General features: G+C 48.7%; 1 protein-coding gene across 1 annotated transcript in view; it reads right to left on the bottom strand.

Moving 5' to 3' along the window:
• Positions 1–18,253, bottom strand: part of RSPO4 (R-spondin 4) — a 31,961-nt gene extending 13,708 nt beyond the window's left edge. The window contains exon 1 of the mRNA XM_010997980.3: positions 18,175–18,253. Coding sequence (XP_010996282.1) covers positions 18,175–18,253 — 79 coding nt within the window. The remainder of the gene's footprint in view (positions 1–18,174) is intronic.
• Positions 18,254–24,442: the final 6,189 nt, after the last annotated feature.

Genomic DNA, 24,442 nt, shown 5'->3' on the forward strand with positions numbered 1-24,442 from the left:
AGTGCTGTCTCCGATCCCTGCTGGCCATGGAGGATGCATGTCACTGATGACCAGACAAAATAAACAACATCTGGGCTCCCGCCTGCCTGCTCAGACCGCCACATCTGGGAGACAGTCACTGCCACTGCAGGCTGGCTCAGAGGACCCCTGGGCACATTCCTGCTTCAGGGGGCAGATTGCACCATCCCCAGCAAGGGATGGGTCCTGGAGATGACTCCTGGTTTGGAGACCCAGAAAAGGGGGGGAACTTGAGATGATCTCAAATTTGCACAATGACAAACCACCATTTTCTGGCTGGGTGATCTTAGGCAAGTGCCTTCACTCCTTTGAACCTGTCTCCTCTTTTGAAAAATGGGGACAATGGGACAGCCACCTCCCAGGCACCTGAGAACGCATCCATGCAAAGTGCTTAGCACAGCTCTTTGGAGCTTGATTTTATTACTTGATTCATGGCAGATGCATGGGAGGCTCCCAGAGGTGCTCCCTTAAGGGCTGGGGCCCAGCTGGGCTTGCTCTTCGAATTTCCCCAGCCTTACATATCGTAGGTGCCCACTAACTGTTTCTTAAATGAATGAATGAATAATGGCTTAATAAAAGTTATCAAAAACTGTTCTCAGGGAGCCTGCAGTCTGGTTGGGAGGACGAAACCCACACATAGCAAAGAAAGCTGATGACGTCTGCCCAGCAGAGCTCAGAGCCAAGTGAAGGCTCCAGCAGTCAGGGGCTGGGCTCAGAGACTGTAGTCATCAGGGGTGGTTTCTGGAGAGGCAGATGTAGGGACAGGAGCAGGACTAGCTTGCGGAGGAGGAGGAAAGGTTTTTAAGAGAAGTGAGTACATGACGGTATATGAGTTGGTGGCAGGAAGGGAGCTTGGGTGGGGAGCAGACAGCAAATCCTGGCTGAGGTGTCATACAGGAAACCAAGGGGTTAATGAGCAAGACCTTCAGTATACAATAACAATAACAACAACAACAACAACAACAACAACAACAACAATAATAATAATACACATCCCAAATGGAAACTTTTATCCTTTGCCCCCTCATCCCCGCCAAACCTGCCTCACTTGTCCATTTGAGTCAATGGCTACTCCACTTACAGTTAAAATCCTTGGAGTCACCCTGCCCCTCTCTTTCCTTCCTGTCCCACATGCAGTCTGTCAGAAATTGGTCTGCACCAACACCCAGCACCTTCCCCCTCTCTGCCCATTGTTACTCTCCCTGCTCCAGCCACACTGGCCTCATCCTTGCTGTTCCTCAAACAAGGCAAGACCACTCCCACCTCAGGACCTTTGCACTTGCTCTTCCCTTTGTCTGGAATGCCCTTCCCATGTGCATTACCAGGGCTCACCCTCCTCAGGTCTCTGCTGGAATGTCTGTCCCCTTCCCTGGGAGACCTCCCTGACCACCTTGCCTGCAGTAGCACCCATCCCCGCATCCCTGTCTCACCCCGCTTTGTTCTTCGGCATTTATCCCCCGCTGATATGTGACATGTTTGTTTGAGGTCTCAAGAGGTCTCATTTCGTTCCCCCCGCTCCCGCCACACACAAAAATGGAATCTCCCTGAAGTAGGTGTTTCTGGCTGTTCACATCAGAAGCATCAGTACCCGGTATACAGTAAGTGCTCAGTGAGAACCTGTGGGTGGGGGAGTGGACTCAGGCAGGTTCTGGCTCTGCCCATAGTGGAGCGATCTGGCTGTGTGGCCTCAGGCAGGTGTCTTGCCTCTCTGATCCTCTCTGAGCCTGCCTTGAGTGCTATAAAGCACCCCAAGAGCTGTGTATAAAGCACCTGGCAATACTGGGGGCAGGAAACACTAGCTGCTAATTCCCTTTCCCTCCCTGGGGAGTTGCTGGTTCCTGGGCTCATTATGGCTGTTGACGCCTCTTGTGGCTTTCTGGGAGGTGGTAAAGGCTTCAGCTTTGGCTGAGTGGGAGGATGTTGCAGCATTTAGGAACTGGTGGGACACTTCTAGCCCATTTGGAGACCCAATGCCACTTGTGGGGGCTGGGGGGGTACGAGGACGATGCCTACTGGTCCAGATCGGGAGGCTCCCACAATCCCTGGAGGAGGACGAGTGCCAGAATTCCAGGGAAGGTGGGGGAACTTCCTAAGAGAACTGAGAGCCCATGATTCCTAAGATGCTTGCAACTGCGAGAGGGATCAGGTCTCGCAGTTTGCTCCACCCATGACTCTCTTCACCCTGCCATGTTGAACCCCAAGATGGACAGAGCTCAGGGCTGGGAACAAGGGCCGTGCTTCCTGTCTTGGCTGAGACCTGGACTCACTGTGTGACCCTTGGCAATGTACCTCATCACCCCCTGCCTCAGTTTCCCCAGCAGAAAAATAAGGGATTGGTCTTGATAAAGGGCTTTCAAACTTTTTCCAGCCAAGGAAGCTTCCTTTTTCCCAAGATGGGATGGGATCTGGGAGACAAACTTGGGCAGATGAGAGCTGAGCTGCTTTGGCCGAGGCCTGCATGGGGCGAGGGGGGGGCTCTCAAGCCAGTTCTCTTGGCTCCCTTCACCCACTTCTAGGGGCAGCCCCTAAGGGTGTGGATAATCTCTAAGGACCTTGAAGCCCCAAAGCCCCACAGCACTAATGGCAGTAGAAGAGGCAATGTAGCATTGTGGAGCATTTAAGCCATCTCTGCAGGCAGACAGCCTGGGTCCAATCCCAACCTAAGCCTTAGTTTCCCCATCAGTAAAATGGGCATAGTAATTGTCCTCATCCATTGCTATGATGGTTCTGTAAGTTGGTGTGTGTGACATGCTTAGAACGGGGCTTGGCAGATGGTAGGTGCACAGCAGTGGGGTGGCTGTGAGCAGTGCGGGGCTCTTACAAGGCCAGACTCTGTTGCAACAACCCTATGAAGTTATTATCTCCTCTTACAGACAAAGAATTTAAGGTACAGAGAAAGTAAGTAAGTGGCCCAGGATGACACAGCTGGTGAGTGGCAAGCTGGGATTTGAAGCAAGGCAGTCTTAGTAATTGGTAGTTATTATTAAGTACTAGGGAGAACCTTGCCCCCAGAATATGTCCCATATAAACACCCTCATCACCTCATAAAATTAAGCCCTAAAGAAGCTCTGGATATACCATCAGCTCCCAGTGCAGAGAAAACCTGCCGCTCCGCTGCCAGCGAGCTTCAGGGAAGGGGGCTGGGCTGCCACATCGGACCCCATCCATGTTCCAGGGACAGCCTAGCCCCACTCAGCGAGCACCCCGGGGAACTGGAGGTTCTGAGGGGTGACAGAGAGTTCAGAATCCAGTTTGGGCCTCCAGACATGGGGTGAGCATCTTTAGGGATCCTATTTCTCCCCACAGGATCCCTCCCCCTCTCAAAGCCTTGTAGATGGAAGACAGCCCCAGATGTGGACTCATCCCAGTTCTCTGGGTCCTCCAGCAAGCACCTCCCTGTCTCTGGATCTCAGTTTCTCCAACTGTCAAATGGAAAGTTAAACTCAGTGTTTCTAAGGGCCCATTAGCCATCCATCCACCCATCCATCCATTCATCCAACAGGTATTTCTTTCCTTTTTTTTTTTTTTTTAACACTTTTTCAGCAGGTGTTTCTTGAATGCCTGCAATGTACCAGGTCCTTGTCTAGACTCCAGGAACTTATGGGTGAAAACAAGAAACAAAAACTCTCCTTTGCTTTTATTTTCTTTATTCGATAAAGTGAAAAGACAAACCACAGACCTGCGGAAACATTTTCAACAGATGCACAAAATGATACTAGACTATCGGGAAGATAAATTTCGCACCTAGTCTTATTCACCCAGGCCTCCCAGTGCCACACACAGTGTCGGGGTACATCAGGTGCTCGGTAAATGGTTACTGCTTGAATGAACAAATGAGATTTACCATGTTACTCCAAAACTTGTGACTAAGGGTGGAAACAAAGTTGGAATCCTTCCCTTCCCCTGCCACCGTTTTCTAAAGAGAGCTGCCTAGAGACACAATATTATATAAAAAATAGATAAATAAGGACCTACTGTATAGCACAGGGAAATATATTCAATTTCTTGTAATAAGCTGTAATGGAGAAGAATCTGAGAAAAATATGTATGCATATGTATAACTGAATCGCTTTGCTGTACACCTGAAACTAACATTGTAAAACAATTACACATCAATTTTTAAAAAATAAAGAGGGAAAAATAAAGAGAGCTGCCTCATGAGTATAGAATTGGAGCCAGACATCGCCTTCAGAACTTAGCAAGGGGGAGGTCAACTATCTTTGCACCCTCCATCCTCTTCCCCTCTACGGCCTCCCCAGCTGGTGTAAACCAATGTTTGAAGAGGATCCAAGAAGGAGTGTCCAGCAGGGGCTGGGGCAGGGCAGGGCACTTCTCCAATTCCCTAAACCCAGAGGGGCAGCAAGAGAATCACTCATAGTTTGGAGGGAAACTGAAATACGTGGAAATGGACATTTCATCCCCTGATTGAACACACACTTGCTGATCCCTCCCACGTTTACTGAAGGAGAGGGGAGAATGAATGAAAGATGCAGAAGGGGTGGGGTCAGTCCCTCTGGAGCCGGCACTGCCACCACTTGACCAATTCTCTGTCTGGAATGAGTGGATGCTGACAGAGGCTGTTGAGCCGAATCCAAGCTGCAGATTCCCAACCCAAAGGAGCAAGAGCCTGTGGGTGGGACCAGGGGGTAGTGAGGGAGCTAGGAAGATCAGAAGAGGTGGGGCCCACACTCCTCCCCCAGTAAATCACATCTGTGCCACAGTTAGGGCACCTACCACACACGGAGGGCATGGAGGGAGGCACAGGAATGTTTAGACCCAATCCCTTCCTTACTGCTCACTGGTGATGGGGCCCAGGGTTTTCCCAGTGCTGGGACTTGTAAGGCTACAGTAGCACCAGAGAAGTGAGAGACAGCTGTCCCTGTCCCCATCTCTCTTCTGCTCCATGACACACAAGACAGGGAGGCAGGGCAGGAACATGACATATCTCTCCACCAGGGCAGATCAGTGGGGTCAAGAGGCAAGTCAGTGATGGGGAAGGACAGAGCTTTGAATTAGATCTGTGTTTTTCAAATTAACCACTGGACTGGGCTTTTTAATACCAGAAAGCTCTGAGATTAGCCCCAAGTTATTAAGGATTGGTTTTCAGTGATAGAATTATAGAGAGAGAGTGAGAAAAAGAGCAAATGGCATGTTTATGACCCTCTGTTACAGGTTCAGTCTGATCATTAAGCCTGTTACACACAAAGTAGGCCAAGGATGACCATCCTTCATATACAAAGAGCTCCTAGAAATCAAGAAAAAGAAAACCAGGAACAATCCAATGTGGGAACATGGGCAAAAATACTACAAGTAGTTCAAAGAAGAAAGACACATAGGCCAGTAAGCTCATGAAGAGCTAGTCCATTGCACTAATAATTTTCAAAGTGATGTTTAGAATGAGAATGAAATATTACCTGTGACCTCCCAGATAGGTAAACTGAAAAGCTGACACAATTCAGTGCTCACTTTAAAGAAGGGATTTGGGCAGTGTCTGTTAAAGTTTGAACTCTATAGCATGGGAGTAGTAGTAGTATTTTACAGATGGTGTCCTGAGGCTCAGAGAGGGCCAGACACTTGTTCAGAGCCACACAGTGGGTCACAGGAAGACAGGGCTGGACTCCTGATCTCTGGATGGTGCCTTTGGCTTTTTCTCTCCGGGCAGCTGGCCCTCCCTACCTGGCCTTGTGTGCAGCCTGGTCCTGGGCCCCTGACTGGAGAGGCCAGGCCTACTGTACCCACTGCTGCACCTGCTCTGGGGCTGAGGATGGCTGGGGCCTTGCTGTTCCAGGGGACACATCTCCTGTGGTCGCCTCTTCCCCACCAGAGGCTCCCAATCAGTCCTGCTCAGCAGTGAGGCGTAGAGAGTAGAGGTGGGAACCCAAGGCTTGGGATCAGACAAAATCCGCCCTCAAATCCCAGCTTCACACTTCACTCCCTGGGACACTTACTTAACCTCGGTTTGCTCGTACGTGATATGGAGGCCATCACCCACTCCCTGGAAAGCTTGTTCCTTCCACAAATACGTATCAAGGGCCTACTGTGTGCCAAGAACTGTCCTAGGCACTGGGGATACATCAGTGGACATGATGGCCCTTTCCCTCATGGAGTTTGCATCCTAAAGGAGAGAGAGATCATTTGAGATAGTAACAGTGAGTGAATCAAAGTAAAGAGAGTAATGAGAGGAGAGCAGGGCCTGGGCTGCTAGACATGACTCTCTGAGACACACAAGAAAAGCTTTCTTGGCAGAGAGACTAGCAGGTGCAAAGGCCCAGAGGCTAGAAAGAACTTAGCACGGAAGAGAACAGTGACGCCAGAGCACAGTGACTGGTCAGAAAGGCCGACCAGCCCTGACCTAGGTGGTGGCTCTTAAGGAGTCTGGATGGCGCTCGGTTTTCCCGGAAGCAAGATGGGAAGGCACTGTGGTGTGCGGGCTAAGGAGTGCCTGCCATCCTGAACGCGTCCTCTGGGGCTGAGCAGAATGGATGTCAGGGGGCAGGAGTGGGAGCTAGGAGCTCAGGTGGTCATCCCACTGATCTGGACCAGGCTGCTGGCTGTGAGCAGCAGACAGATAAGCCTTGCTCGTGGGTTATTAAGAGAATTAAAAGGTAAGTGACCTAGTCTGTGGTGCAGCACGTAGCTGGTGTTAGCAGATCTCAGCTACCTGTCCTCAGTTCTAACGGAAACTAATCCAACAGTCCCACAACTGTCTACCCCACAGCTAACTCCACAGATGCCTGAATAGCTCCCGTTTCTCCCCATCATTATTTCAGGTCTTGCCTCCTTGACCTGCTATGACTTCTTGACTTTCAAAGGCACCAGGACAAGGTCCTTGTTCGAGGTTCCCTCTGTTTTATTTAAGCTGCCTTGCTGTTCAGTTGCTCCCTACCCCTGCTGCACACCCACCCCCCACCCCCAGCTGGGGGGAAACCCGAGGTCCTGCCTAGGTGGCTCCCAAGTGGCTCTTGAAGGTGAGAAGAGGAGTTATGGTGACATCTGCCCAGGTCAGGCTCCCAGGCCAACTGTCCAGCTCCAGGAAATGGGAGATGGGAAGCAGTGCTGGGCAGGTGGGAGCCCAGGTCACACACCCTGGGGGTTGAATTCCATCTCTGCCACCTTGACCCTGGGAAGGCCCTTTCATTTCTCTGAGCCTCAGCATCTCAGCTGCAAAATAAGAACGATGCTATCGAAGGGCTGCCTGGAGGATGAAGGAGGTAACAACCTGCAGAGAACTTGGCTATGTGCTCGGCTCATATGCCAAGGACTCACCAAATGGGAGCCAACCTTATCCTTATGCTTGGCCCTGGGTTCGCTCACCAATTCCTGGCACCGTGAAAAAGCATCCAACTCAGACTCTGTGAGGGCTCAGGGAACCCAGGAAAGTGGCTTCACCCATCTAGGTCCTATTTTCCTCTTCTAAGGTTGTGAGTAATGCACACAAATCTCCTAGCACATAGTAGGTGCTCAATAAATGGTATGCCAATGGGGAGGAGCTGAATGGAAGAAGGGGAGACAGATTGCACCACAGTACATGGTGCGGCTCTTCCTTGGAAACCTCTGTGGTCCTGGGGCACTGTCTCTACCACACCGAAACCCAGGCAGCCCAAGAGACATAGGCTTGTAGGACCTGGAAATTCTACACCCACTGTTAGTGAGTCTCAGTTTCTGCATCTGCCGAATGGGAACCATAATCCTTCTTGCCCAGTTAAAACCAGAATTAAGAGCTGGAACCAAGATGAGCAGCCACAGCCAGAGATGCTGGTCTCTGTGAGCTCTGGCAGAGCCTCTGAGGGACCAGGTCTGCAGATGGGCAGAACCAGGGTGATGCCGGCTGAGTGTCTGTGGTTTGCAGGACCCTATGCTACTGGGTCCTTGTGTTAAATCATTGCAAACCTATCACAGCCTTGTAAAGCTGGGCTACACTTACCCCCTCTTCATGGATAAGAAAACTGAGGCTCAGAGAGGTGAAGTGGTTGACCAAAGAAATCACATCAAAGAGTCAAAACCAGAGGCAAAGCAGAGCCCAGGCTCCTCATTGCTGGGGGCCTCTTTGCCCCTCCCTGCTGACTCACCCCCTGTGGCTCTCAGAGACATGCCAAGAAAGTCGTATGTCTCTCAGGGCCCAAGGCCCACCAGAGAGGGGCCCCAAGCTGTTTGCAGGGACAGACAAGAGAGAGGAGGCTAAGGGAACAGCTCAGTGGTCTTAAGTCTGAAACTGTCTGCACTGTGGAGGGTGCCCCAGCAGCATCCCCAGACCTTCAGTAAAGTCCGCATTCCCCACAATGTCCTGAGTGCCAGGTTTTAATGGAGGAGGGGGCTGGAGGGAGGGCTATTGATGCAAGAGAATAAGATGATCCATGACCAGAAGCCATTCAGCCAAAGCAGCTCTGGGAGAATACCAGCCGTTGGCTGGGGATGCTCAGCCCTCAGGGAGGACGGAGGGCAACTTCCCCAGGCCCCGGGGGCAGGGGTCTTTAGCTGACACCTCTCCTACTCATCTGTTGGGCCCACCACTGTCAGTCTGGGGCCCCCAAGGTCAGGGTCCAGCTGACAGCAAGTGTTCAACAGATTGTGTGCTGGCTGAAATGCAGTGAGCCAGGGGACACCCAGGAATGAGAGCGGACAAAGCATCACCTGCATTTGAGAGTTTCAGGAGTGTCCTCAGGAAGTGCCGAGGGCAGCTGCACCAGGACTGCCAACACTTGGCAAGGATAGAGAATCTGGGGTTTACACCATTCTCATGACCTTCTTATGAAGATTTTTTGTAAGATCAAAGAGCCTAGACCATTAGGCAGAAGAACCTACTTCCTCTCCCAAAAAACCTCCTAGGGTTTGACCACTTGAACAGTATCATAAGTAACAATTTCTGTTCTCCAAAAGACATACAAAGTTAGCAGCTGGGCCCCAGAATGAAGAAAGATATCTTCCATGTCAAAAATCAACAGGGGATTAACATGTAAGTTATGCAAGGAAGTCCTATAAATTGTTAAGAAAAATTCAGGAAACCCAATAAAAATGTGGGCAAATAAAAATACAATAAAAAATTTAAAGCAAAAAACCTAAAAATTAAAAGATTTAAAATAAAAAATGACAATTGAATAAGAATAATTTAAATGAACAGAAATTTAAAATAAAGCAGCACCTTAGAAATATATTAAGTGATTTAAAAAACTTGGAAAAATAAAATGGAAGAGTAAAATAAAAATATATTTGTAAATTTAAATAAACTACATTAAAAAGACTCTATTAAAACTTTGAAAATAAAGTTAAAATGTTAAATAAAATAAACACCAAAAATGTTTAAATAAGTGAAATAAATTTTAAGAGGAAAATTAAAAATTGGCAATTTGTAACCATAAAAAAAAAAAAGAAAAGCAAAATAATACAAAACAAGAGCATTATCGGCTCGACTGATGCTAATAATGTGCTACGAATTAAGCCTGATTGACTCAGATGCCTGCCAGAAGCGGGGCAAGAGAAGGGGAGGAAGGAAAAGCATGTCTGAAAGGCAGCATCTGACTGGGTTTTTCCAGCCTGCTGTGGGCAGAGGGCAGGACGTCAGGCCCCACCATGGCCTCATCCACAAATAGCCATCACATCATTTATACATTTATAATGTGCCAGCACCAAACACACACACACACACACACACACACACACACACACACACACACACATCCTTCTGTCCTCATTGCTGTCTTCTGAGGGCTGCTTTCTTAAAGGAGTGACCAGAAGCTCAGAGGGTGAGTCACTGTACCATATACACACAGCACTTAGGACTTCCTTATCTTCTGAATCTGAACTCTCAAAGTAACCTTGTTTTGGAGAGTTAGAGCTGTCGGGGACTTTCAAACAGAGGCTAGGGCAGATCTGACATCAGGCTGGAACTTTCTGGACACAAGAAAGAGCCAAACTTCCCATGACGCATGACCATCATCACCATTTATTAAGCACCCACTGTCTCCCAGGTGGGTTACATGGATGATTTTGATCTTCAGGACAACCCTATGATGGAGATGCTATTGTCACCCCCATTGTACTGACAGACAACACTGCGATTCAGGATGAAATATTTTCAACAAGCATGACAGTAGTAGAGCTGGGAGCTAAGCCCAGGCCAGTCACAGCCCAAAGCCCACACCCCCTGCCTGGCACTGGACACTCTTCGACGTCATTAATTGAGCACTCACTACATGCTAGGGATGTGTTTCACGCCCCATTTTGCAAAATAGCCAACAGAGGCCCAGAGGGGAGAGGTGATCTGCCCAAGGTCACCCAGCTGGTGAGCGGCAGAGCCGTGGCCTTCATGACAGTCTGCCGGCCTCCCACTGCTCATCTGGGACTTGCTAGAGACAGCCATGCCCGCCTGCCAACACCAGAGCAGGCACCAGAAGGGCAGTTGTGACATTCCTTCTCCGCGTGTCTCCACCCCTGCGGATGTGGGCACCGCTGTCAGGCTGCAGGGAAAGTGAAGACTTCTGGCAAAAGGGAGTGGTCTCCCTATGTGGTCTGGGTCCCACAGGCTTGGGACTTTTGAGCTGGTGAAACAGAACCCCCCACCCACAACGGCGCAGAGGACTCCCCCACTGCGAGCCACAGAGCAGGGGCCCTCTGAATCACGCAGCATTACAAGAGATCATCCCCAGGCAGGCGATGATGGCCCAGCCTGAGGAAGCAGTGCCCAAGATGAGTGAGCTTCACTCATGCAATGGGAACCAGACCGTGCCCCATGGGACCTGGAGGAATCCCCAGAGGTGGAGTTGAGGTCATGTACATTCCGGATGGTGCTGATGGCTGCATGGGCTAAGAAAGGAGGCTCTGGCCATGGAGACCTGAGGGCACATCCCAACCCCTCCCCGTCCTGGCTGTGTGCCCTTGGCAAGTTTGGAGGGCCTCTGTAGAATAAGCTCAAATCACCTTGTGCGCTTATTCATCTGGATGAACTGGGAGAAGGCAGAGCAGGGTGGCTCTGCACCCAACCTTTGGAATCAATTGTCTGGGTTTAAATCCTGGCTTTGTCAAACTTACTTGCCAAGCTATTGGACTGAAACGTACAAAATCGCTAATATTTGGCTGTTTTTGACCTACAACCATAGCGATTATATCAACTAAAGTTCCCCTTTCTGAATTCAGTTTCCTCCTCTGTACAAATGTGAATAGTAACAGTCCCTTCACTGGTGGCTGTGAGGATTAAACAAGACTGTGAGGCTACTGAGCTCAGTAGCTGGAACATGGGCTCTGGGACCAGGCAGGATTTGAACCTTGGCTATGTGACCTTGAGCAGGTCACTTAACCCCTCTCTGTGCCTTGGTTTTCTCATCTGTTAAATAGGGATAATAATAGTACCCACCTCATTAGTTTATTAGGAGAATTTAATCTGTTTATATGTACAGTGCCCGATATGGTTACATAAAATAAAATAATACAGGTGACATCTGGCATAGAGTAAATGCTGAATCAGAAAACCAAATCAAAAAGAGATTTTTCTAAACCTTTGATGCCAGTGAAAATTACTTTTAAAGACAAAAGTCTGTTTTTAGGAACATATGTGTGTGTGGATATACATGTGGGGCGTGTGCTCCTGGGTGTTCACAGAGCCTGGGCCTGTTCTGCGTCCTGACAGCATCCGCAGCCAGGGGTTTGGAGGGAAGGACTGGCCTTGAGGCCGTGGTAGTTCTGTGTGCGGCCCACGTCTCCACCAGGTCCCTCTTACAGAATCACACAGCCAAGCCACAGACCCGATGTGGCATTCACGTAACTCCAGAGGCCCTGACGAGGCTCCTGGACCCTGGGTTGGGCTCTGGGTATAATGAAACCTCTGCAGACAGCCTTTCAGCTGTGCAAGCCCTCTTGGTTGCATCCTCTCATCTGGGAGTAAGGCACAGCAGACCGAGTATTCCCCAGTCACACAGGGGAAACTGAGACTCCGAGACGCTTTAAACCAGGTTTCAGGCTCCAGAGTAAGCTGCCTTCCTCTGCTTCGCCAGAGCCACCCTCATCCCCCAGTCTCTCCTGCATCCTCACCTCCACTCGCAGCTGTGGGTGAGGTATTTCCTTGCTTGAGGCTCCTTTTTCACAAGCGTCGTCTCAAAGGTCTCAGCTGGCCTTTTCAGACCTAACATTCGGTTATTCTATAAGCCTTTTCCAGAACTCCAGAAGAGAAAATGAAAATTGAACTGCTTTGCAAACTGTAAAGTGCTGTATAAAGGAGAGCATGGTTAATGGCAGCACTAGATGGATTTTCTGGCATGGTCTATAAGAGGCAGGATTTGCTCCTGTGGTTCTGGAATCTGGAACATTTGCTATGTGAACTTGGACAGGCCAGTTTCCCTCTCTGAACCAGCTTGCCTCTTCTGTAAAGGAAGAGGGGCAACTGTATCCACCCGGCAGGGCTCGGGGAGGGTCCATGTGAAAGGGACATGCAACATCGGGTGCTCACCGGCTGCTGACCAGCTGCTGAAGGGTGTCTGACGCAGGAGGATATTTAGGGCCCCGACAGATCATTCCACTTCCAGGGACTGAAGTCCACACACCTTGGGAAGGACATGGCTGCCAAATTCAGGACCATTAGAAACAAGCATAAGAACTAAGGGTTTGCAAAACGTGTCCAGGGCAGTTGCTACTTATTAAGGCAATTTGGTGTCATGTTTGGAGCTCCGAGCCAGACTCCGTGGGTTCACACGCTCATGGCTGTGTGACCCCCTGGGCCTTCGTCTCCCCATTTGCAATTCAGGAGCCCCCAGAACCCACCTCTTAGAGCTGTCATGAGGACTGCATCGGGCTAAGCTGATGAAGCGGCCTCCACACATTTTGGACAATGATAAAAATTACAGTTTTCTATCCGTACACTCCCAGTACACAGAGTACACACACACTCATTCACATACAGATCCCCACAACCATGTGTGCACACGCGCCCCCCTCATATATTCCTATAGAAGCCGATACCCATTTCTCAAAAATGATAATTAATCTTAACACTTGCAATGCACTCTGATATTTTCTAAAAAGGAGGCTGGTAAACTATGGCCCATGGGCTAAACTTGGGCTGCAACCTCTTTTTGTACAGCCTGTGAGCTAAGAATGGTTTAACATCTTTAAAGATTTGTAAAACAACAACCACCACAACAAGGAAGAGTGTGTGACAGATCATATGTGCCCACGTTTTAGGGCCTAAAACATCAACTATCTGGTCCTTTACCAAAGAAGTTTGCCAACCCCACTCTATTTCACTCTGCTCTAAACTGTTCTGTTTTGTTCCATTCTACTCCATTTCAGCATTTGAAATGCTGGCTGCACTTGCTTAGTTTATTCCCCTCATCAGCTCGCAAACCCCAATTTGAAAAACTCTGAATCAATGTGAGCTTTGGTCTTTTTCACTAGATGGAAGGGGGGAAATATGGATGAAGAGACAGTGGACTGATAGACGGAAATAATGAATAAGGTCCCCTTGTCTTTGGGACACCTGGGCCAAGCAACGTCCCACCTTTGAGTCTCAGATTCCTCTGCCCACCACCGACCAGCCTCTCTAGACTGTGCAGAGGAGCGGCGGGGTCCCACCCATGTCATTTTTTCTGATGAGTCCATTCCTGGCATCTCAAGGGAATTCTGGACCACCTGACAGCACATCTCTGCAGTCTTTGTCAATGCCTAGTCCAGGGCTTGGCCCAGAGAAGGGGCTCAACCAATATTTCTTGTGATGATGGTGACAGGCAAGTTGCATCCAGTGCCCTCTATAACTGGACGCTGGCCCTGTCTGCAATAGGACTTCCACTCCCTCAGCCACATGGCCCTTCCCACCCGGTCAGAGCCTCCCCTCCTGCCAGAGCCCCCAGCCTCTCCCCTCCTGCCACAGAAATAGAAAAGAATCCTGCTAGCAACTTGCCAAGGGTTCCAAGGAGGAGGCATCAGAGGACTAGGACTTAGGAGCCTCCAAAACTCTGGGTCCATATCCCAGCTCAGCTGCTGGGAGCTCCTGAGCAGGTCCCTGCGCCTTTCTAAGCCTCAGCCCCCTTGTCTGGGAAATGGTTGTAACACAGGCAGTGCCAACGTCAGAGTTCATAACCCAGATGCAGAGCTCCCAGCACATGGCTGGCCCCAAATGAGTGGCCTCAAGGATCTCCTCTGATGGCGGGGCAGGGGTGGGGAGGTCTCCAGCTATGGGAGAAGGAGGTGGGCCACCTTTGTTCTGTGCCCAGCCATAGCCCTGACCTGGAGACAACAAACCTGGGTCCTCCCCTTTGCTGCCCCTGCCTCTGGCACCTGCTTGCTGCATCTCAGCTCCTCTGCCTGTGCACAAGGGACAGTGCTGTCTGCCTGACCATCCACAAAGGGCTTTGTAGTTTACGGAGAATTCTTCTATTCACTCCACCTAACAGGCCTCTGGAATGGGCACTGCCACCGTCCTTTTATAGATAAAGAAAAAGAGGCCCAGAGAGGGGAGAAGGGTAGAGGTGAGATACAACCCACATGAGACTCCCCCTCCCCCAGCACAGGGAGCATCCCGCTCTGCCGTGACGTGGGAGGGGAAGTGGTTGAATCCTTATGAAGCACCTACTGTTTGCCTTCAGACCCCTTCCCTCTGGGACTGTGGTGTATCTTCTCAAACGCCAAAGTGGTAGGTTCCACTGTTCCCCATTTCAGAGATGTGGAACCATGAATTGGAGAAGGTACATGGTCTGCCCCAAATCACACATGTAGGGCAGGAGAGGGCCCTGAATTCCTGTGCTCCTCCCTCTGCCCTTTGCTGCCTCAGGTCTAGAAGGATCTAAAGGCACCATGTGAGAGGGGGACAATGGTCTCCACTAAGCCCCCTCCCCAGCAGGCCGTGGACACTGGGAAAAGTCAGTCCCAGCCTGTCCTCTCCTCACTGCCTAAACGAAGCTCTGTATTGAGGCAGGGGTACAGGTCAGGGCCCCCTCATCCTGCCCAACTATCCCATTGCCTGGATACCCCAGCTTGTTTCAAGAGAAACGTTTCCATCTGGTTCTGATTCATTTACACTTAATTAATCAACATGTTTTGTAAGAGACACTTGAGATCCAAGAACCTTTCTCAAGCCTTTTCTTCCAGTCTTTCTTGTCTTAGAAACAGAAAAATTAGGTTTAATCAAAAAACAGTGACGCTTGAGCTTGAGGAAGCACAGGTCTGCGGGAGCCAGGCCCTGAGGGTGACAGCTCAGTCAGGGTGGCTGCTGGAGTGGCTGCTGGGCCCAGCAAGAGTTCCTCCTGACCTTGCAGAGCAGCCTGAAGGCTGAGGCCGAGGACTGGGGCATGGGGGTCGGGGGCGGTGGAGAGGGCCAAGGCGTCCCTCCACACTGGCAGCTCCTCCAGGGCGGGCCCCAGGTCCGTTCACCTTAGCACCCCAGAGTTCCCAAAACAGAGCCTGGAGCAGTGTCTGCCCTGTAGCACTTGTTGAATGAACAAGGGAGAGAAAAAGAGAAACAGAGAGAGGGAGAGAGAGGGAGGGAGGAAGGAAGGATGGAAGGAGAGAAAGATGGAAGGAAGGAAAAGAGGAAGGAAGAGAGGAAGAGGGGAAGGAAGGGAAAAGAAAAGAAAAGGAAAGGAAAGAAAAGAAAGAAAAAAGAAAAAAAGAGACACTGCCAATACCCTGGTGCCTTTAGGGCACATTCTCTTGCCAAAGTTAGACCAGAATGTCAAAGGTGGTAAAACTCTCAGAGATCTCGAGTGAAATTTTCCAAGCAGCTGTTTGACGAAAAATGGTCTCTAATCTGTAAATGGTTTGGGAAGGTCCTACTCTATCCCCAGCCTCTTCACTATGAATGCTCTGATAAGTCCCGCAGTTAAGAAATCTGCTAAAGCCAGCATCTCCCAAACCTACTTGGTCAGGACTCCTATGACCACCTTGCAGAATATGCTACGGGAAGGCTTTTGCTACCTCCTGTCTCCACCCCAGTGCCAACAGGGAAACCAAGGGTGTGGGCAGGAGGCGAGGGGAATCCACTTGCCCAAAGGGGTTGGGGGTGGGGCTGAAATCCAAGGCTGTCTCCATTGCACCTGACCCATAAATGGAGCCACAAGTCTCTCTCTGAAGATGCTGCGCTAGACGTGCATATATCCCAGATACAAGACATCAACTACCGTGGGGCGAGCCGCCAATAGCCCCTTCACCAAATGGCAGCAGTGTCAGGCGAAGCCATGCCCCACCACCTCCCCCAGCAACTGGAGATGTGTGAGGGGTCGGAAGTTTTCTTTTTCTTTATTCTTTGTGTGTATGTGTCTTCTAGAACTGAGAAGCATCTTAAAGATCTTCTAAATCAGCTTTTCAGATAGGGAAACGGAGGCTATGAGAAGGGAAGACCAATACGGATGGACTTGGTCTTGAGCCTGCTTTGCTATGAACCCACTGTGCAACCTTGGACAAATCAGTTTCCCTCTCTGAATCTCAGTTTCCTCATCCAGAAAATAAGCAACCCTCCCAGCTCCACTGGGCAGTTCTGAGTAGCCAAGGACACAATGGGCAGGAAAGGAGAATGACTAATGTACTTGGCTTCTCACTTAAAATACACACTAATTCAGTCAGTCTTATCCATACCTGCCCTGTGAGTTGGATACTGTAGATCATCACTCCTATTCCTATTTTAAAGAGGAGTTGCTGGAGAGTCAGCTTGTATGTATGTATGTATGTATGTGTGTGTGTGTGTGTTTGTATGTATGTATGTCTTTTTTGAGAACTGAGAAAGATCTTAGAGATCTTCTAAAAGATCCTTAGATGGGTAAACTGAAGCTCAGAGAGGCAAAGTGACTTCCCCAAGGTCACTCAGCTGGTAACTGGGGAAGCAGGGATTTGAAATCAGGCAGGCTGATTCCAGAGCCCATGCGCTTAACCACTACACGAGGGCCATTCACAGAGCACTGTCCCCATGAGGTCCCAAACTTCCCTCCCCAGTTCATCTGAAGCAACCCCCCCTCCCCTGCTTGGATCCCTCGGTCCAGTCACACCTGGGTTTGGAGCCCCCTCCTTGTCCCACCCAATCCCATCTCCAGTTCTCCCATAGCCCCTCTGTTTCCTGTTTCACCTCAGGAGGTATTGACTCTACGATTTTTCACTCAAACGGACTAGAAGCCCCCAGAGGGCAGACTCGTGTTTTCTTCCCCAGGTTGCCTTGCTCAGACCTAACACCAGAGCCGGAGAGAAGGAAGACATGGGGTCTTCCACCCACCTGCTGGACAACTTAGCAAAGTTACTTAACCTCTCTGGGCCTTGGCACCTGGCTTTGAGAATGGGCCCTCAGTCATGAGGATGTGGTGGGGATTCCCTCCGTGCATGGAAAACATTCAGCGGTTGATTCTCAGACTGCAGCCCAGAGGCTGAACGGCTGCCGGCTCAGGTAGCAGACTCACCTGCTCACCCTCCTCAGTCGCACAGGCCCTGGCTCTGCGGGACAGCCTCAAACTCACCTCCTGAGGACCATCTGACTCCCGCAGGGAAGGGTGGTGGCACAGGGCCCCCAGGTGACAGTGCAAGGGACCCCTGACTTTATGCTCCGGGTACATTTATCGTCTGAACCTTGGTTCATCCTCCTAATTGTTCTAGGAGGTCAAGACGGGAAAACTGAGGCCAATGGAGCGGTTAGGTATCTTCCAGGTCATCCCAGAATAAACGGACTCAAACTCAGGTCTCAGGTTTTTCTGAGCTCATGCAGCTCATGGTCTCACCAGAGGGGAACTCACTGAAAATTACTGCCTTCTTGAAGGTGACTCGGTGTGTCAGGGTCTATAATGGGGCTGGGACTGGGGCATTTAGACTTCCAACCCAGGGCTCTCTCTGTCACCTCCTGGCTCAGCAAGGATGCTTGGGATGGTTTCTGGAAGGCAAACTGTGTCCCTGAGTCTCCGTGCCCTCCAGTCTGTCACCTAAGGCTTTTTGCCTCTGCAAAAGTCACCTTTCTTCTACTATAGGGAATAGAGGCAATGAGAAAGCCCTGCCAGATACTTCCCTCCTTGCAGAGCCTCCCTGGTCCAAGCTTGCTCCACGGGTGCCGTGGGGCCTCAGTCTCCCCATCTGTAAAGTGGGATTGACAACTATCTGGAAGAGTTAATAGCTCAGGGCTCGCGGGCAAACGGGCAGATGCTCCAAGGGTCAGCCCCGACTATCCCGCTGAGCATGCCCGGCCTCGCTGCCGGCTGCCCCTCGTACCTTGCTTCTTCCTTCGGTTCAGAGGGAGCATGTCCGCGGCATGGGCGACAAGCAGCAACAGGCAGAGTGGCGCCCGCATCTGGGCAGCCTGGTCCAGGCCGGCGCACGGGTCTCCCGCGAAGGCCCGACGGCCCAGCGGCGACCCGGCGGCGGCGCGGCGGGCGCAGGCGCTGCTCGGGGCGCGCCGGGAGCATCCGCGGGGCGCGGGGTCGGTCCTGCCACCAGGGACCCGCCGTCTGCCCAGGGGCCGGCCTCCGGGTCGAGGGAGGGCGTCGGCCGGGCGGGGAGGCGGCGGGCGGGGAGGAGCCGGCGCAGCGGGGGCGGCGCGTTAACCCCCTCGGGGCCGGGGCGCCGTGGGGGCGGTGGGGTCGCCGGACCCGGGGCCAGGAGGTCAGTCTGTCCGGCTGTGCGCGCTCCGGCGTGGTTCCTGCGCCCGGTACTGCCCCACTCACCACTCACCCGCAGCCGGACACAGGTACAGAGCCCTGCGCCACACTCACAAGTACAGATGCGAGGATGCCAGGTGGCCCCCGTTGGGCTCTCAGCGCCTCCCGCCAGCCCACTCCGCGCCTCTGATTTTCTTTTCCTGCTTTCTCTGTTTCTTCTTTCTCCTGTGCCTCAAAGTGACCAGCACCTCATAAATTCTCTTGTGAAGGGGCCCAGGACCTGGACTGTGTTTCCTCCAACCTTATCTACAGGATGGGAGCAGCTGGTCCAATTTAACCCTTTCAGAGCCAAATCGCTCTTCCTCCCCAACACTCTACCCAAGGAAAACAGTAACAACAATGATAATAATGTTGGCTATCATCTTTGAGGCCTATGTGTTGCTCTAAGCACTTTAGACATGATATAATCTTCAAAACAACTCAGTGAGATTCTATTTTGATTAGCTGCACTTTACAGGGGAGGAAAGGGAAACTCTGAGAGGCCGTGTGGCTTTCCTAAGGCCACACAGCAGTTCAGTGGTCTGTCTGGGTTCAATGCCTGCCCTTTTAAACACTACTCAGGGCCCAGAGAAACTTACCCAATCTCTTGAACAATTGTAAGAAAGAAAGAAAAGAAAGAAAGAAAAGAAAGAAAGAAAGAAAGAAAGAAAGAAAGAAAGAAAGAAAGAAAGAAAGAAAGAAAGAAAGAAAGAAAGAAAGAAAGAAAGAAAGGAAGAAAGAAAGAAAGGAAGGAAGGAAGGAAGGAAGGAAGGAAGGAAGGAGAAAGGAAGGAAGAAAGAAAGAAAAGAAAAAGAAAGGAAAAAAAGAAAAAAGAAAGGAAGGAAGAAAGAAAGAAAAGAAAAGGCAAGTAAATATTGGCATCTCTTTCTCCATCCCCTTCTCCTCATCCCTAGTGAGTCCCCCAGGACAATGAGGACATTTGAGGGCATATCAGAGGGGAGGGAAACACAGAGAGTGAGGAAGCTCTTCCCTGGCCATTCTTCCTCTGTGGGGCTCCATGAACACCGGCAGAAAACGTCCTGTGGGTCTTGGTGGAATGTCTGAGCTATTCCACCAAATGGCTCCATTCCACAGATGGGGCCACTGAGACCTCGGGACTGAGGGTGCCTAGCTCAGGCAGTTCAGCAAGTCTAGGACAGAGATGGGATGGGCATCCAGGTTTCCCAGCATAGTCCCCTCCACCATAGCCTACAAAGCCCTCTTGTTCTGACTTCTCGGATTTCAATCTTCCCCTCCACTCCATCCTTCATCCCTTTAATCCCAGAGATCTCAACTCCTTGCACTATTTCACAAACACTTCTGGGCCTCTCACAACTCTGAGCCTTTCAGGAGTGGCCTCTCCATGGAATGTTGGCCTACATCCCATCCCTCTTCCCCATTGACTCCTTCAGAACCCTGTCCCAGATATGCCTCTCATCCCACAAGCCTTCTCTGATTCTCAGGCCACGTCCAGAGCCTCTGCTGGGCTCCCACAGTCTCTTTAACACAGCTTCGGTCACATCAGGTGGTAACTATAGATGTCCCTTCCTCCAAATTGTCAACTCTTTAAGGCCAGAGATGAGGTCAGATCTGGATGCCAGGAGCCTCACTCATGCTGGACACAGAGCACTTGCTCAATATGTTTGTAGAATGAACGAATGAATGAGTCCTCCAGAGAGGAGAGTCTCCCAGCTTATACATGGAATTTGGCTACTTGGAGAAATGAGGTGATCCTAGAAGATCAAACTTTAGGAAGTTGGAAGTCAGACTCTACCCATCCATTGCGGGTCCTGAAGTCTCCAGAGTCCAGAGCAGGGCTAGGGAAGGGCAGGGTGCATCCAGAGGCAGGCAGAGTCTCCACCAGGCCTGTTCATATTTGTAATTTGCTTATTTTTGAGTTCCACGAGGGCAGGAAACTTTTATCCTTGTGCCTGACACATAAAGTGCAAAATAAATATTTCTGGAATTAATAAGAGTGAATAAATGAATGAATGAGCCCTCAATGAATTCCTTGATTCACTGTGGGACCTCAGGTACCTCCAACTCTCTTTTGTGGCTTCAGTTTCCCCATTTGGTCAATGGCACAGAGGGGATTTTGTGTTTTCTGAGAGCTGTTCCAGTCCTTTCAGAATTTGTGATTTCTAGGGTCCTAAGAGCCAGAACTCAGGCCCCCACCTAACCCTCAGCTGTTCAGAAGATCTTAGGTTCTCTATAGCTGTAGGGGACTGTCTGGAAATCCCAGCCTGCCATCCAGTCACCCTCCCCAACATAGGCACCCAGAGAGGACATTGAGGACAGTGGTGCTGATGGCAAATAGGAAGTGTGCACACCAGGGGCATCAGTTGAGGAACTACTGGACACTTACAAATAAATGAAGATGAGTGTAATGGCTACTATACATTATGCTCACAGCGCGTGTTCCTGATCAACAAATCCTTCTCCTCCACAGGATCGCCAGGACTGAGCTTCCTTCCAGCTTATGCTCTGCTCTCTTCAGTACATGGCTTAAAGCTCCCTGTGGAAGGGGCAGGGCTTGGAGGACAACCTATGGGAGATAAAGAGCATGTACCACCATGGCTCATTGGCCAGAACTCAGTCACAGGCCACATCTACCTGCAAAGGTGGCTGGGAAATATATTCTAGCCATGTGCTCAGGAGGAAAAGCAAACATTTGGTGAGCATCTGGCCAGTCTTGCCACACTGGGCCACTCTTGCCCCAGAGAGGCAGTAGCTCCTGTCTGTGTCGGTTCTGGCCCCTACAAGCTCTTCTTCCTAAGCAGCCAGAGGACTTGCCTTTTCTTCCAGGTGAAGCCCAAACTCCTTCTCAGAGCTGCAACGGTTGCTGGATGGCACTTGCTTGAGTGACCAACTGTCCTGGTTTGCCAGGGACTGAAGATTCCTGGGATGTAATTTTATCTCATGTATAGGTTCGTGTAACCACCATCACAGCAAGATACTTAACTGGACCATCATAAGACTCCGTTCCTCCGGCTGTCCCTTAGGACTGCACCCACTCCCTCCTCTCCAGCCTAACCCCTAATAACCACTAATCTGTTCTCCATTTCTATAATTATGTTGTTACATCTAGGTTACACTGTGGAATCATGCAGTATGTGTCCTTTTGAGACTGACTTTCTTCACGCAGCGTGATTTCCTCCAGATTCATCCACGTTATTGCATGTATTAATAGTTGCTTTTTACTGCTGAGTAGTATTCCACAATATGGATATATTATACTTTGTTTAGCTATTCACCCATCAAAAGATATTTGAATAATTTCCAGTTTTGGGTTATTAAGTTAAAAGTTACTATGGACATTTGTGTACAAGTTTCTGTATATCCCCTTTGGCAAAAATATCTGTGCATGTTTTTCTGCACATTTTTAATTGGATTTTTTAATTTTATTGTTGCATTATAAAACTTCTTTATTCTATATGTTATTTGCTAATATTTTCTCCTGGCCCATAATTTATCATTTCATCCTCTTACCTGCATCTGTCATAGAGCAAAGGTTTTACTTTTGATGAGGCCAACTTTATAAATTTTTCCTTTTATAAGTCAGGCTTTTGGTGCCGAGTCTAAACACTTTCCTATTCCTGAGCCTCAAATATTTCCTCCTATTTTTTCCTAGAAGTTACATTGTTTTACATTTAAGTCCATGATCTATTTCAAATTAATTTTTGTACAAAGGATGAGTTTTAAGTCAGGGTTCGTTTTTTGCCTATGGATGTGCAGTTACTCCAGTATGATTTGTTGAAAAGTCTGTGTTACCTCCATTGAACTGCTTTTGCTCCTCTGTCAAGAATTGATTGGGCATATTTGTGTGGATCTATTTCCAGGTTATCTATTTTGTTCCACGAACTGTGTGTCATTCTGTCTGCCAATACTACCTGTCTTCACTACAGTAGCTTCATAAGAAATCTTGAAATTGGGTAGACTGATCCTATTTTATTCTATTTCAAAATTGCTTTAGCTATTCTAGTTCCTTTACCTTTCAATATAAATTTTATACTAATTTTGTCTGTCTATGAAAAAATCTTGCTGAGAATTTGATCAGAATTTCATTAAATATGTATATCAATTTGGGGATAATTGATATCTTGACTATGTTGAGTCTTCAATCCATGAACATGACATGTCTCTCCATTTATTTAGATCTTCTTTGTTTTTTTTTTTTAAATCGATGTTTTGTCATTTTCAGCATACAAGTCCTGTATGTGTTTTATTAGATTTAGACCTAAGTATTTCTATTCTTTTCTTTTTTAAAGCAATTGTAAATGGTATTGTATTTTTAATTTTGCTGCCCATGTGTTCATTCCTAGTATATAGAAATACAACCGATTTATATGTGTTGCTCTTATATCCTGCCAGTTTGCTGAGCTTACTTACTAGTTTTAGGAATATTTTTTTTTTAGACTTCTAAGGTCTTTCAACATAGACAATCATGGCACCTGAAATAGGAACAGTTTTATTTCTTTCTTTCTGATTTATGTTCCTTTTATTTCCTTTTCCTGCCTTACTGGATTGGCTAGAACTTCCAACGCTATGCTGAACGAGAGTGATTCTTAACTTGTTCTCAATCTTAATGGGGAAGCAAGTGGTCCTTCACCATTAAGTATAATGTTAGCTGTAGATTTTTTTGTTGATGCTCTTTATCAAGTTGAGGAAGTTCCTCTCCATCATTGCTATTGATATTTTTCTGAGAATTTTTATCATGAATGGGTGTTGCCTTTTGTCAAATGCTTTCTTTGCATTTATTGATATAACTATGTGATTTTTCTTCTTTTAGCCTGTTGATATAGTGCACTGATTGATTTTTGACTGTTGAATTAGCCGTTCCATTCTGGAATAAACCTGAGTTGGCCATGGTATATGATTCTTTCCATATATTGCTGACTTCTACTTGATAATATTAAGGATTATTGCATCTATATTCATGAAAAATATTGATCTATATGTATTTTTGTGAACTGTTTTTGTCAGGCTTTAGTATGAGGATAATACTAACCCCAGTGGCACCAGAAGAACAAAGCAGACAAGAGTAGAAATGCAAGGGCTCTGAAAACCAAATGGTCATTGCAACTACAGCCCCTAAAAATAAGTGAGAACCTATATGCTACACCTAAACAGTGAGATTGCCTGCTAAAATAAAAGATTAGAATAGGGCCTGGATTTTCTAATAGCCCAAATGTCTAGGATATATAGAAAATTACCTGTCATACCAAGAACCAGAAAACAATCGTTTGAATGAGGAAAGACAATCTACCAATGCTAATACCTGGATGATTCAGATGTTAGAATGATCTGACAAGGATTGTAAAGCAGCTATCAAAAAAAAAAATGCTTAGACAAAAAATTATCCATTGTCTTGAAACAAATGAAAACAGAGAAAGTCTCAACAAGGAATTAGAAGTTATAAAGAAGAACCTAAAAGAAATTATAAAACTGAACAACATAATAATTGAAACAAAGACCTTGCTAATAGAATCAATAGCAGAGTGGAGATATCCAATGATGGACAAATACCCCAACTCTCTCCTTCAGTAAGTAGGAGAGCCTGCGACATGTTCTGCGCTGTCTCCGAGAACTCCCCAGCAGGGCTGAGCTCCCATTGTGTCCATTGGTAACTGTCTTGATGACCCGTCCATCCTTCATGGGTTGTCTTTCAGTCCTATTTCACTCCTTATTCTCAGCCCTGTGTTTCCCAAGATCAGTTCCCAAGTAGACTTCTTGAACTCCAACCTTTGTCTCAGGGTCTCCTTCTCAGCAACCCCAAACCAAGACAATATCTTACTAATTCTCCTGACCACTCCTGAGGTAGTGGAGGTAAAAGCAATGCCTAA

Source organism: Camelus dromedarius, chromosome 18, assembly GCF_036321535.1.
Source record: "Camelus dromedarius isolate mCamDro1 chromosome 18, mCamDro1.pat, whole genome shotgun sequence".
Classification (NCBI taxonomy): Eukaryota; Metazoa; Chordata; class Mammalia; order Artiodactyla; family Camelidae; genus Camelus; species Camelus dromedarius.